Source organism: Centroberyx affinis, unplaced genomic scaffold (genome assembly GCF_046629955.1).
Source record: "Centroberyx affinis isolate AG114_WGS23_722 - 3 ecotype Tasmania unplaced genomic scaffold, CSIRO-AGI_Caff_v1 ptg003092l_1, whole genome shotgun sequence".
NCBI lineage: Eukaryota > Metazoa > Chordata > Actinopteri > Beryciformes > Berycidae > Centroberyx > Centroberyx affinis.
This window is the reverse complement of record NW_027281169.1, coordinates 12,501-28,454: the sequence shown is the minus strand read 5'-3', so window position 1 is coordinate 28,454 and position 15,954 is coordinate 12,501. Positions and strand designations below refer to the sequence as shown.

The following is a 15,954-nucleotide window of genomic DNA, read 5'->3' as shown; positions in this document are numbered from 1 at the left end:
CGTTAATGCAGTTTACCATCAAGTTACACATATGGTGAAAACATTTGTTGTGTGGAATAAATAAATCACATGGGCATTGGAGAACATACATTCCTGAGGCTGAAAGCTGTCATAGCATCATCTGAAGTCACATGTAGGGCTGTGCAGACACGATAAGTAGTGTGAGATTGTGCATGTATCTCTCAAGCGGTAATAAATACCATAGTGATAAACAAAAAAAGTAAAGTAACAGTATTAAGTCTCACAGACGCTCTACTGGATGTTTGTTTGTTTGTTTATTTAGATCCCCATTAGCTGCTGTATTGTAACAGTAGCTACTCTTCCTGGGGTCCCCATTAGCATTTTTAGCAATACTTCAATAACAGAAAATACATCAATACACATCTGTAACATTCATACTCACAATAATACTCAATACATAACACAACCACTAAGACACACAACAACAAACACCAACTCAAAGCCTGTCTAATACATACGATAGCTCTATATAATAACTTCATCTCTTGAGTAATTGAGAAAAAGAAATCACTTAGCAACTCATCCACTAAATCACAAATAAAAGTGGGATGGATAGCTCAAAAACAAAAAAAAAATCACTTAGCAACTCATCCACTAAATCAGTGGTTCTCAATGTGGGGTCTGGGGACCACCAGGGGTCCTTGAGGGGGTTCCAGGGGGTCCCCAGCAACTTGATGAATTGTTAAATTTCAGCATTATTGAATTTACAAGCAGTTAACACAATTAGAGAATGGAGAAGAAAAGACTATTTTGTTCATAGTTTCTCTGTTATCTCTCTACCTACAATGCAAATAGTCATGGAATTCTGGACAAAATCATATCTGACAATAAAAATATTCTCAGATTTGGGTCCGAGAGACAAAATCTCATCAAATGGGGGTCCGTGGCTCTAATGTGGACTAAATTAGGAGTCCATTGTATGAAAAAGGTTGAGAGTCACTGCACTAAATCACAAATAAAAGTGGGATGGATAGCTCAAAAACAAAAAAAAAAAATCACTTAGCAACACATCCACTAAGTCACAAATAAAAGGAGGAAGTCCAGAGCAGAAGCAGGAAGCAGAGATAAACCGGCCTGAGACGGAGGAGGTGGAGATGCTTTCAATGCCATGAAATGAAATCAGAGCAGGATTGGTTGTGAGAAGAGCTGGATGAGCATCTTCTGTTGGGCCTTTGTGATTAAGCTGGTTGTGTTGCTGATGGTCACTGGGAACCTGAATGACTAAAGGTTCATAAGAGCCAGTTGTCAGCCAACAGCTCGACAATAACAACCTGAGGACAGGATGAGCCGATGCAGGGTGGTGTACTGAGTCAGACCACAACCTCTTTCTGTTGAGAAAATAACAGCTGGGGGCTTTTAAATCCATGTGATGTGAAATATGAATAACTGGATAATTACACACTTGGTACATATTAACTACATCTGTTTTTATGATATTAGCTCTTCTGACAATGATGACTTAAAGTACATTAAAGTTACATTGAGTTACAGTAACATTAAAGTAACAATCTGTGACATTGTTATAGAAATATATGCCCATTTTGCTACTCTCTACTGCCAATTGATATAACACAATATATATTCAACCTATATCCAGTTCATAAAGCTTTTCCACTGTCTGTTCCAAACAGCCGATATCTGGTAGCTCTTTCCTGGGAAAAATCCTCTGCCTTACAGGAAGTGATGCGTTTTACGTTTCCGGTTTGTTTGTAATAAACAGAAGAAGAAGAAGAACTGGGTAGTTAGCATGAGCAGCGATAGCCACCATGGCTGAACTGACAGAGAAAAGAGAAACTCAAACTGCAGCAACAGAAAATCCAAGCTCCGCCCACACTGTTTGATTGACAGGTGATCTCTGGGAAGTGCAGTGCAGAAACATCACAGTGATGAGTGCTTGACTTTAATTAAAATTAAAAAAAAAAAACAGGATCTCGTGGATATTGAACTATTCACATGTTTTCCCTAGCAATACATTTGTATAATTAGGGTTTAATTATTTAAATATATCAAACTGGATTCTTAGGTAGAATCATGTTGCTCTGTGGTCTTATGAGCTCATTTCATAATAGAGCAGATAATGAAACATTGGCTTTGTGTCACTGCATTCATAGAGGCATTTTTCACCCTGTTGTCAGTTTGCATCTAGCTTTAAGGACTGTGTGTGTGTGTGTGTGTGTGTGTGTGTGTGTGTGTGTGTGTGTGTGTGTGTCCACTCAATAATAAAAACATGGACAAGAGCCAGTTGGACAGATACCAGCCTATTATCTAGTTTACATAGTTTCAGCTGCTTATTTAATATCTTATGTTGGGCTGTAGTAAGAATTTTGCCAAAGACTCAGAGTCACACCAGTATATTGGGTCAATATTTATCTTTTATTAAATATCGGGTATCGATCAGTCAGTATCATCTGCCTCTGATATGATGGAGGTTCCTCACTGATCACTTTTTTTTGTGTTGATTCTTAATTTAAAGACAGTATTACCATTGAATCGGTGTGGTGGGTCACCCTGACTTTATATTAAGTAAGTTAGAGGCAAATAAAAAGGTGAACTATGACCTCCAGACAGTGATCATCATATGACAAATATCACCAGTGTAAATAAAAATCAATTATAATTTCATAAAAACATTAATTTATGCTTCTTTGTCCCTTAAAAGACCCTAGCGTCATTCTCAGAGCAGTGTAATACTAATTAATATGATGTATAGTATGAATTTACCTGCATGTCAGCCTGAAACGGAGGGAAATCCTATTTTGCAAATGAAAAGATGGATAAATTGAGTTTAGGTGGGTTTACCCTCCACATCCTCCTTAGTTATTTGTCTCATCTGCTCTACCATTGGCCTACACTTCAATCCCACTTGGTTGTGTGGGTTTTTAAACCTTTACAATGGCGCCATCTAGTGGTCTAATTGATCTACATCCATAGATTTTGAACTGAATTCATTCAAGTTCTACATCATGTTTTTCTATCACAAGCAAAAAGCCAGGCTCTGTAGTCCAAGTCTAACCCGAGTCTAATAATTTGTTCTTTTTGTAGAGTATTTAATGAAAAAAATGTATCAAGAGATTTCAATGTAAGATCTCTTTTCTCAGCGTTTCTCATTCTCCTCTCACCCAGTCCCAGGACTGAACCCACAACCTTGCTGAGGGAGGGGAGAGCGTTTCTCATTCGCTTTTCCCACCCAGTTTTCCCCCAGCTGGTTCAAAGAATTTGAACTCACAACTTTGTTCAAAGGCATTTTACTGAGGGAGGGGAGTTTAGGGATTTGAACGTGCAAATTTGCTAAACGGCATCGAGACAGGAGTTATTAAGGGAGGGGGGGGAGCATTCAAATAACAGACAGGGAGGAAAACAGTTGTTCTCTACTCTCACTCTCTTACTTTCTTACTCTCTACTCACTAAAATGGAAAGTTGTTTCCTTAAAGAGGTGAGTGACCCTGTCTCCCTGCTCCAGTCTGCCGCCCAGCGGTCAGCAGAGGGACTTCTGGGTTTTATCAGGTAAAATACTGGAGGTATACAGTACTGTGGGATAAATGGTCTTCGAGGGAATCACCGCCATCATTTATTTCACGTGAACATTTCTACTGCATAGGCTACAGATAACAGCTGCTGGTGCAATGCAAATAATCAGGTGAAGTTTCATTTAAATAAAGTTGAAGTTCAGAGTAAATATCTGCAGGGAAAACTGTTGCCATGATGTAGACCAGTTCATATTAGCTACTGCATGACAATAGGTTAAAATGAAGAATGAAATAGGAGCTGGTTGCAAAAGCTTTATAAGATACTATAAGATAAGATTTATACTGTATCAGACTGATGTAAATTATAAGAGGAGGATAGGGTCTTTTAGGGAGAAAAGCATAAATTGATGCTTTTCTGAAAGTAGCTATTTATTTTAGTTTATATTACTGGTTGTTTTCCTTTTGATGATCACTGGAAGTCTTATTTGACCCACCTTTTATTTTATTTTACACCACATCACTGCTTATAAATGAATGAATGGACACTGTAGGAACAAAATCGACTCTATGTGAAAAGGTGTGAGCTATTTACAAATGAAACGGGATGTGAATTTTCCAGGTTTCATATCAGACACGGGATCCATCGGACGGAGCCTGGTTTAGTCTTCAGCGGGTCGGTCGCATGTGTTGTCGGTCCATCAGAGGCTAATTAACATAACAGGATCCCCAGTGATCCCACACAGCTCTTCTGTCTATACGCGGCTCCTGTTACACTTTACGGCCTGCGCAGCGGGACACTTCCAACATAGATGCTGTTGTTTCAATCACGGCGAAGGTAAACTGGGCGGCGTGTGGGAAAGTGTCAGCATGTGTCTGTGTTTCCCCCAGAGCTGCGTCTATTAAGAAAGGGACGGGCCTAATGCATTACAAATGGCCTATCAAGTCATTTATACCCCGAATTAACCTTATAGGCGAGGAAAAAGAACTATAGCCTACTAATCCTATAATACATTTTAGACAGATATTATACATATACATCATCCTAAACTATAAGTCTCCATAGGAATATTGTAACTTTAGGAGATAAAAAAATACCATAAAGTACAACAAGGTTATTATAAATTCAATACTGAGCACCGCAGATACGCTTTAAGCCCCAATAGGAATATTATAGAAATATTAGAGTGACACCATGGGAGATAAGTGAAGTACTTTAAGGTCACTATGAACTCACTATTGAGTACCACACACTATAACTCACTATAGGAATACTATAAGATTTTTTTTATTGAAATTATAGAAAATAAAGATATACAACAAGCAATATATGGTCACTACATTCAGTATTGAGCAACAGAGACACATTATAAGTCCCTATAGGAATATTATAGGAATAAAAAAAAAAAAAGTATTAAGTACTATAAGGTCACTATGAATCCAGTACTGAGTACAGCAGATACACCATAAATCACCATAGGAATATTATGCTGATTTTTCGTTAGGGGATCCCATAACAGGTCACGATGGCATGGGGCTATTTAGGCCTATTTCATCACACATAATAATAATGAAAGTCTAACACCTTTTACATATATTTTACAGGCATCATATGACTTATAGCTAGACAAGGGGTTCCCAGACCTTTTAATGTATCAGACCCCCAAATGTAGGCTATACATCTTAGACCACTGACCCCCCCATTTGACAATTCTGGAACCCCAAATGAGATTTTTGTGGTTAGATGTAATTCTTATACATTAACTTGTCATAATTGGGATCATTACAGCGACTTAAATTAAAGTTAAATCAAACCATTCCTCATTTTGGCTTTGAGGGGCCGCCTTGGAACCCCCTCGGGGACCCCTGGAGGACCCCGGACCCCAGTTTTGAGAACCACCGCCGGGGCCATAATGAGGCAGCTACAGCGGACACAGACAAACACATTTCACCTGGAGGGTCCATCTCATCCCGGCTGTATGAAGATCCTCCTGTCTGACCGTCCAGCGCGTTTGGAGGATCAAAGCATTCTTGGTGTGGAAGCGGCACCCCGGGGTGGCCGGCCGTAACCTCCGTAATAAATTAAGGAGAAGTGGCAAAGCTGCACCTGCAGGCCTGACGTCTTCACCACATGGAGGAAGGGTTAAGAGTGCTGGATGTCCTCATTTAAAAAAAAAAAAAAGGAAGAAAGAAAGAAAGAAGTGTAGAAGTGAGTGAAACTGACATGCAGCCGTTTCCCCATTTACTCCAAGTGTAAAAATCACTCGTTTTTTATTCCCTCACGGAAAAGATCTAGTAATCCTATAATACAATTTAGAGGGATACTACAGGCCTACAAATAGCCTGACAGCAAAACCCCAAAGTCGCTATTATAAGAATATTATAGGAATATTATAGGCTATAGAGTTAGGCTACTATAGGAGATTAAATGCCATGAAGTAAAATTGACTATCACAAACGCTACAAGTCCTTACAGGAATACTATAGGAATATTACAGTCATACCATAGGAGATAAAAAAAAAATACTATAAAGTAGGCTACTAAGATCACTATAAACTCGCTATTAAGTATTAAATCACAATTAAGTGCCATACAGTAGGCTATAAGTCCTTATAGGAATATTATAGGAATATTATAGAGCTATCATAAGAGGAAAAAATGCCATAAAGTCACTATAAATTCCTTATAGTACGCTACCACCCTATAGTATATGAATATTATAGGAATAGCCTATTATAGTGATTTTTAGGGTTGTGATCTTGATGTAAAAAAAAAAATCTAAGGTATAATGAGTCTTATTTTATAGACTTGCCCTGGGTTTTAGATCTCATTACAGGCACGTTTTTCCACATTTAAAACGCCACAATTAGCATTTAATTTGAATTAATTTACCGTATTATTTGTGAGGCCTTATACAATGAAATTGAAGATTACAGCTTTAGTTTCAAGTTATTCGATATAATTTTCACTTGACAGACTCAGAAATTGGACTCAGGCGAGGTTTTCTGATTAAATGTAATCCCGAATATACCCGGATTGTGACTGGGATTAATCCTCCTGGAAATTAATATTTTAAAGAGAACATATGCATCCGGAACAGGAATCCATAACCCTTCACATCTTACAGCTTTTGACTCAGCTCGATTTGGTTCACTGATTTTACATTACAACTAAACAGACAAAAGGTATTATATTTTAATAATACCCAACGTCAACACCTTATTTTCAGCCTCGTCAAGCTCCTTTTCTCTATTGTCCTGCGTCAGTTCCCATGGAAGTGGATGGGCGCTATGTAAATTCTGCGGATGTCATATTTTAAGCCGAGCTTTCTGTCAACCGGATGCAGACAAAGACTGAGATGAGGACGAAATTCCTCTTTTAAAGTCAAGACTGAACTCCTGTGTGACAGCCAGTGATGGAGTGGACAATAAACAGGAGGGGGAACTAACGATCTTCATGATAACAGACACCAATATGCACAAAAATCAGTTAAACTTTCAGAGAAACGTTAGGACAGGTTGTCACACCTCCCAACCAAATTCCCGAGCAACAGTATAATTAAAGCTGTATTTTTTTTTTAATATATGTATAGAAAGCCTGAGATGCTGGCTTGAAGTTGAACTCCCTTTCACGTAGTTATCTTATTCTGAGAAAAAGTTATTAATTGTCGAACACAGGTTAGGTTGTCACACAGTGGTTGTCTGAATGTTGTCTGTTTTTTATCATGATGAATGAACATAATAGGAAAAGTCAAGTTCAGTTTGAGCATTAGATGGAGGTAAAATCAGTCAAAAAAGTGTGTTTTTATCCTGGTGAGGACCATATGTCCTCCAAATTGAGGACGTTTTGATGGACCTCACTTGGGGCTCGATTAAGATTAGGATTTAGTGTTAAAATTAGTATTATAGGATATGGTATGGTTAAGTGTTTAAGTGTTTTGTAGGGCTAGGATTTGGGAGTAGGTATGGCATTTTATGGCTTTTTTTTTTTTAGGATCTTTTAGGGTTTAGGGTTAAGATTATGGGATACGGGAAGGGTTAAAGTTTTTTAGGGTTAGGATTTGGGATTAGTCATGGCAACGGTTAAGACTGTTTTTTTAGGATCTGTATTTTTTTTTTGGTTAAGATAGGATTAAGTATAGTAAGGGTTAAAGTTTTTTAGGGTTAGGAGTTGGGTTTAGGGTTAAAATAATTAGATTTGGGATTAGGTATGTAAGGGTTAAAGTTAGGCTAGTTTAGGCTTTGGGCTTGGGTTTAAGTATAGCAAGTATTTGTATTGTGAGTTTCCTTTCATAAAGCTGTGTGTCAGGTGTGTAACCTGCGCTCAGCCGGTGTTGTTGTCAGTTTTGTTGTGTGCGGGACTGTCCCGCATGCTGACACGGTGTTTTCTCAGGCCTGTTTGTTGTGAAAACACTCTAATCATCCAATCTGGACTCAGTTACTTTTGCCCAGCCGGGGACAGACGTGATTAGGGGAATGTAACATTTCACCTGTCTGCCTGCTCTTTCACACGGCCAGCAGACTGCAGACAGGCCGGTTGAACCCTGTCTAACAAATGATATCTATAATATTCATATAGCGACTTACAGTGAATCTATGGTGCTCAATATTAAGTTTATAGTGACTTAATGGCGTTTTATCTGCTGTGGCATCACTATAATATTCCTATAACTTGTACTTTGTGGTAGCCTACTCAATAGTGAGTTTATAGTGACTTTATTCTACCTAATTATATTTTTTTAATCTCCTATGGTATCTCTATAATATTCCTATAGCAGGGGTTTGTAGTTTTTCTATTAGGCTATATTAGTAGGCTACCTTTTTTATTAGCCTGCATGTTCATAGTGACCTTGTAAAAAAAATGTGTTGGTTCATAAGAAATAGATGCACTAAGTTCTGAAAAGACTATTTGCCGATCATTGTAATTTCCAATTCAAGAACATGGGCAGAATTTTTTACATACAGATTCGCACAGTGTTAAAGGCCTATACACAACATAAACCTAAACACCAAAATAATGAAAATGCTATTGATAACAACGTAAGTAGGCTATCCAAAATCTTACAACAGGAATGCGTGTTTGCACATCAATTAGTCTTGAATCAGATCGTTTTATATATCGATATGACCTGGATTTAAGTGTGCAGTGTCTTAGGCCTAGGCCACATCCCCACATTGTAACTGAATAGTTTAATCAGTTCCAATGCTGCAGCAAATCACTGTTGAGCTGTAGCTAATTAGCATACTCAATAAAGTAACTCATTAGTCATTACTAGTTACTCAGTAGCCTAATGATAATAGGCTATTATCAATTTCTCCAAGGAGACGATTAAAAGTTTCATCTCAATGTATAAAAGGCTATTCACTGCTCTTCTTATTACTGCCTGGATGCAGTAGCCTAATTCGTTACTCTACTCGTTACATTACTTTTAGCCTACGTTACACCCCCCACAAGTGACGGTTGGCCTATTACTTGCTACATTATTACTTTACAGTATGTTGCTGCACCTCAAAGAAGCGTTATGCTAGCAACAAAACAAAAACATCTATGTATTTTTGTAATAAGTAACTGTAACATTATCACTGAAACTGAAATTGATGGGAGAAGTAATCGGAGTACTGAGACACGTGAGCCTCCCAAACACTGCTTGCAATCCTATTGGCCCAAGGAGGCTGAAAAGCAGCCAATCACAGCCCAGACAGCGGACAGTGCAGTTGCTCATAGGAGTGGCGCTGGGTGTCTCTGCCTCAGAGGAAAGTCAGGATCCTGCAGAGTGTGTGAGGGCCATTCACCGGCTCAATTAACAGCTAATTACAAGGTTATTCTGGGGTCTGGAGTGTGTGTGTTTCATCACAGCAGTAACTACGTGGCTGTCGCTTTGCCACATTGCTGCAAAACCTGGATAGAGGATCGCTGAATCTTCTTCTGGAGGTAAAAACGAACTCTTTACGCATGTATTTGTTCATTTACCACTGTGTAGTTAATGGAAGCATAGGTCCGATAATATCGATGGGGTCGAGATTAAGATTGAGATTTCTCTAACATCACTGTCACCTGGTATATTCAAGGTGTCAATTTAATAAACACTAGCCCATAAAGTTTGACAAAATCCCTGCATCAAATAGTCTGTTAACTGCCACCAAAACTTCTAAACCCGGTTATACAGACTACATTTCTGTGGACAAAGTGGAGCAGTGACCGAGGACTGACTGGATGTAGCCTATTATTAATTGGTTGATGTAATAGCCTACATTTTTAGACATAAAATAGGTCACTAATCTGTCAGTTTAGAGGGACCAAATGCTCCCCCGATGTAATTTATTTAAGATATGGCTTCAAAATATACTGTCAACTTTTCTCTTTTCGCTCTATAATAATGATAAAAACTACAAGATTAAATTCGGACTCACCTAACTAGTGCCAGCCATTGAACCACTGTCCTGCCAGCCTATTGGTTGTGTGAATAGGCTAATTGATGACAATAGGCTATAAAGTCTGGTATTGCTCTATTCAAACATGATGATGGGCTAATGGTATGAGCGATATTACTATTATGTAGCCTACTTTTTAAGATTTTGCACTTTTTTGTCCCTTTTGCACCTTATAGGTTAAATAAATTTAAAACATTTTTTTTGCATCAGTTGGTCTGTTTTGGAGTTCTTCCTGTGTAGAAATTGACTTAGGCTATCTACTGTTTCGACTAATTTCTACTATTTTATTAATAGTCTACTAGGCCTACTCTACCAGTGAAAAAATAAGTCGATACTTTTGTTATCACCTCCTCTAAATATTAGACTGAAGATGAAAAGTTGAATAACCCCCAAAACTTCATCCCATCCACATACACCGATTTCGTTTCGTCAGAATTAGCCGTTACACACTTTAAGCTAGCTCGGATGTGAAACGGCAGAAAAGTTTATTTTCTCCGGATGGAAGTAGGCTATTCTCATTACGTTCTCGTTTTTCTTTCGGTTAAGATGACAAGAACATTGGACATCCATGCTATTTGGTTTCCCATATAGGAGAGGATATTAAGTTATCCTAACGTTATATTTTCTGTCAACCGTCAATTTTTGTAACGGAAAAGTAATGTAACGAGCAGGCGAGGACATTGGACATCGATTCCCCACCCCCACCGGAGAGAGGAATATTGAGTTTTTGTTATAATCTTTTTGTTTGAAACATATAGGCTTCATTTCCGTATCTTTCTTCCCAGACAGAAGTTGGGTATCTTATCAGAAAGCTGGGCCGAGGACTTGGGCAGCAGCCATGACAGACAGCGCCGGTTGCGAGTTTGAAATCGACGTGGAGAGTCTGGAAACGGAGAGCGACGACCAGGCGGACTACAACCCCGGCTCGGCGCCGCCCGGCCCCGAGGACGAGGACGGGGGAGACGGGGGCAAGGGCGACGACAAGCCGGGCCCCAGCGGCGGCGGCGGCCTGTGTCCCGGGGACCAGAGGAAGCTGAGCCGGACGCCGAAGTGCGCCCGGTGCCGGAACCACGGCGTGGTGTCCTGCCTGAAGGGACACAAGCGCTTCTGCCGCTGGAGGGACTGCCAGTGCGCCAACTGCCTGCTGGTGGTGGAGAGGCAGAGGGTGATGGCGGCTCAGGTGGCACTGAGGAGGCAGCAAGCCACAGAGGTAGGCAAGGTGTGTGTGTGTGTGTGTGTGTGTGTGTGTGTGTGTGTGTGAGAGAGAGAGAGTGAGGGCATTTTTGTGAATGGCTGGTCCTCACTTCTTCAAGAGGCTGTTTCAGGGTTAGGACTTAGTTTTTAGGGTTAAATTTAGAATTAGGATTAGGTTAAGGTAAGGGGAAGGGTTAAATTTAGGCATGTAGTGGTGAGGATTATGATTAGGGAATAAGGAATGAGGCGTTAGGATAGAAGTAGCCTATACAAGGATGTGTGTGTGTGTGTCAGTGGATTATCTGTTCAGTTCATCCCATATTGCAGCTCATCACCTCCTACTTCTGAAGTTTTCATGCATTGAAGTGCTCTAAATATCACTATTAGAATATTATTATTTCTCCTCTAGTTGTTGATCTCTTGCAGTCAGCCTCCTCTTTTCTTCCACACTCTCTCTCTCTCTCTCTCTCTCTCGCTTTCTTATATAGAGACTTTAATTCAGTGTGTATGGGTGAACTTGTGAAGATTATAGGCAAGCCCGTTGTGTTTCTGGGGGCATAATGCTGCCTTCAAGTGCTCCTCCTAAGCCCCTATACTTCTGAGATTGGAAGTCGTAAAAAGGCTAGGAGTTGTCACGCATTGAAGTGCTTTTGGTCGATGACAGTAACAAAATGGACACCATGACAAAAGTACTTTCTGCTGCGGTGGCAGAATGAAGAGGAGAAAATCCATGTCAGGCATGTAATTGATGTCTTAATTTATTTAAAACAAAAATGTGTGACAGGCTAAAAGTTAAACAAAGAGTGAAAATAAGAACGTACAACAATACTAGTTATCTACATGGGATGCCAAACAATAACGTATAGTAATAAATTACGTTATTGTCATGGCTTATATGTTCGCCCCCTAAGTGTCACATCTCAGCAGCTCAGTTATTTCTGACTTTCCCCAGTATTATTTACCACTTTGTTGGGTCATTCATGTGCACTCAAGCCATAAATATGGTTGTTCAAACAGCACTTGAAGTGTCTGGTAGGCAGTTTCTTTGATTTCTCTGCCTTTGAATGACATATCACCTTCTGATTGTTGATGGTTAGCAGTGCAACCATTTGCTGCATTAAAAAAATGCACGATTTACACTATTCGTCCATTTATTATTCAATTGAGCATCAGTCAATGAAGGAGCTTTATCATAACATACCTAGGTTTTCATATTCCTATGAAACTTGGCTTGAGTTTTCCTCTTATTTGAAATGTATAAGTAGCCTAGTTACTCACAGTAGGCCAGTCCATCATGAAATGAACAAGCTAAAGTAAACGGGCTGTAGCATGACTTAATGCCATTCATGAGTGTAATATGAGCGTTCGTTTAAAAACAAAAAGTTCTGGCTTGCTGTATCAGCGGAAAAAAGATCTGGTTTCCTGTATCGGTGTATTGACTGTAGATCAGGCAGACAGTTGGCCTGCTAAAGCTTCTTCATTCTCAGGGACACACTTGACAGCCGAACAGATAATCCACTGAAGGGTGTCAAAACTCGGGGTCAGAAACACAATGGGCTTGCCTATAATCTATTTTATATAGAAGTTCACCTATACACACTGAATTACAGTTTCTGTTTAATAAAAGGAGAGAAAAAGAAAGAAGAAAAGAGCGAAGGGAAGAAAAGTGGAGTTAGTCTGACTGCAAGAGGCCACCTAGAAGAGAAATAACAATATTCTAATCGTAATAACCTTTATTTATAGAGCCGTTATCATGTGTGTATGTGTGTGTGTTCTAGTTTTTCTACCCTTATGGGGACCAAATGTCCTCACAAGGGTAGAAAGATGAAGAAAATCCTGCCAAGTCAGGATATTTTGACTCCAACAAGGGGCTTGTTTAGGGTTAAGACTTGAGTTTAGGGTTAAGATTAGAATTAGAATTATTTTGTTTAGGTTAGGGTACGGGTTAAGGTTAGGGTTAGGGAATAAGGGTCCTCACAAGTGTAGTACAAATGTGTGTGTGTGTGTGTGTGTGTGTGCACAGCTCTTGCTTTGTCTAACTGAATGTACAACTGTTATTACATAGGCTTATGAAAACATTGCAGTGTAGAATAATGTGCCAGGTTAAGTACTGATGAAGATTTTTCAGAATGATTGTTTCTTATGCTAAAGAAGGAATAGGTGTATTAAACAGTTTTTAAATAGTGTTTTTCTACTACAGTTATCTAACTATAAGGCTTATCAAACTCTAAATATTCAGTGTATGAGGTCTTTGATAGGCCTACATCCCATTTTAAATTGTTACGCTCTGTAAACCTGCTTTAGCCGCTTTAAATCTAGCCTCTTCTAACAATATTATAGCCTTCAAGTGGATTATTATTAAGATGCTTGGTTATATTATCCAAACACAGACATTATCTGTGACAAATCAGGCATTATTTAAGGATCAGGGGGGAAAAAATCTTGAAAGCATGTTTTGAGTCCTTTTTTGTTGTCTCGATTTATTAGGATAAGAAAGGAATTTCTGGGAAGCAAATTCCAGCAGAGAGGAGGACAATATATCAACGACACATTCGGCCGTCCACCATGCTGGCCAAAAGCATCCTAGAAGGTAAGGCAACACCGAAAATTAGAAACATGTTTTATATCGTAATTAGACTTTGCTTTAGGAGTTCCTTACCCTTTTCTGCTTCTCTTGGCTCACCTTCTGTCCCTTTTCAACTCTAATAAAACTCCTTTTCCTCTCTTAGCTTGTCTTGGATTACTTTTCCTTTTCCATTAACAACACCAAAAGGGTGATATGGACTTAACCTGTAAGCTGTGATTTATTAAAATATTCTATAGCATGCAATAATTTAACTGATTTGCATCTCTAGCATGATGTCACATTTTATGATTTTTTTTGATAGATTTTATTCTTCAGCATGTTTATATTTAATCCCATGTTTAAACTGTTAACACACAAGAGTGAAAAATCTTTGACATCAGCTATAATCCAAAACACATTAAATGTCATAGTTAAAAGAAAATACATCAGAAACCTTGAATTTAACGTCCATACTTTTCATGGCAGGATACCGTCCGGTCCAGTCCGATCCATATCTGGGGACCAACCCGTCTCTCCCCCCGCCGCTGAGCGACCGCATGAGGAAGAGAAGGGCCTTCGCCGACAAGGAGCTGGAGACCATCATGCTGGAGCGGGAGTACAAAGAGCGAGAGCTGCTGGAGAACAGCCAGGCGGCCACGGCCTCGCTGCTCTTCCCCAACAGCATGGTGCACCACAGCGCCGAGTACAACTCCTACAAGACGGCCTACTCACCGGCGGCCCAGGTGGAGCCGCAGCCCAAAGAGCTTTGCAACTTCCTCGGCCCCAACTGCCTGGATCTGTCCGTGCAGTACGGCGGCGGCTCGGCCAACGTCGAGCTCATCTCCTCCAACGTCAGCGTCGCCACCACCTACCGCCACTACCCGCTGCAGCCGTCGCGCGGCGGCTTCATGATGTGGCCCCGCGGCGCCGCCAACCTGGGCGACGCCCTCCTCTACCAGCAGTGCCTGTTCAACGCCACGGCGGTGCAGAACATGAAGCCGGGCGCCGTGTGGGAGCCCAAGGCCGTGCCCGCCGAGAGCCAGCCGCCGGAGCAGGACGCCGCTCTGGCCGTCGCCGCTAAGCTGGAGGGGTCCCGAGCCGCGGCGGCGCCGCAGGAGCCGTCGGAGCCTCAGCGGGCCGATCACCCGCCGCCCGGCGTCACCCAGGCCGGGCAGAGGGAGTGCTCGGCCTTCTCCCCCCCTAAGAGGAGCTTCGGACAATCCTTTCCCAGCAACCCCCACTCCCAGCCCCCGAGCCACGTCCTGAACAAGCTGAACAAGGACAGCGCCAAGCACACGCTCTCCATGAAACTCAACTCCTTTCACTCTCTGATCCAGCACTCCCTGAGCGAAAAAGCCGGGGCGGGGGCCGGGACCGGGGCCGGGGCCGGGGCCGGGGCCGGGCCGGAGCTCAGGGGTCCCTACTGCAAAGAGCTGTTAGAGGAGGCCGCCCGAAAATACAGGGACGTTCAGGGCGTCAAAACCGCCGACAGGTACGCCAAAGACTTCCTGTCCAAGCCGGTTGGGACCAAGATGGGATCCGGCGAGTCTTTGTCTTTCTCGGTGGAAGCCATACTGAAACGACCCACACCTGCCATGAGCCGAGCATTCCACTGATTTCCACTCAGCGTCCCGTCTTGCACTATAAACGGCAGGTTTGTCTCATAATGTTCAAGTTCATCTCAATGGTTTTGGAGTCAAAGGAAAAAATAAAATAAAAGACACAGGCACTGCATCTCAAACTTAGAAAAGCTAGAAATTATTTTTGTTCTTTTTTTGGAAATCCCGATGTAATATTTATGTATATTATATTTTACATGTGCATGTTTTAAATAACTTTATCGTGTAGAGTATTTAAACATTATCCCAATGTTTTCCTCATGTCAATAAACTTTATAAGACTGAACTCTTTCCGTAAAAAGTCTTGTATTTCATTTTATGCTCAAGTTATAACGTATTTAACTGTGAACAGGTTTTTTTTTTAGGTCAAGGAGTTTTTTTCTGCACTGACAAATGTATCAGGATGGTGTTAGATTCATACTTATACCAAAAGCAGTTAAATCTGAAAAAACAAGGTTTACAAAGAAGCAGCAAAAATATTTAACACTCATTTGACATAACACACACACACACACACATTGAGAATAGCTTATTATACATTCTTAATTCCTTTAAAATTAGCACTTTGGCACATTTGTTTGTGTTAATTTGTGTGCCACTGATGGTGATATGTTTGTATGTTAAAATATGTTAATCATGGTATCATGGTAACGTAACA

General features: G+C 40.6%; 1 protein-coding gene across 1 annotated transcript; it reads left to right on the top strand.

Annotated features, from left to right (window-relative positions):
• The first annotated feature begins 9,248 nt into the window (after window positions 1-9,248).
• dmrt2a (doublesex and mab-3 related transcription factor 2a) lies at window positions 9,249-15,572 on the top strand. Its single transcript, XM_071537649.1, has 4 exons — window positions 9,249-9,417; window positions 10,703-11,127; window positions 13,599-13,701; window positions 14,164-15,572. The coding sequence occupies exons 2-4, from the start codon at window positions 10,756-10,758 to the stop codon at window positions 15,291-15,293; spliced, it is 1,605 nt and encodes a 534-aa protein (XP_071393750.1). The 5' UTR covers window positions 9,249-9,417; window positions 10,703-10,755; the 3' UTR covers window positions 15,294-15,572.
• The last annotated feature ends 382 nt before the right edge of the window (window positions 15,573-15,954 follow it).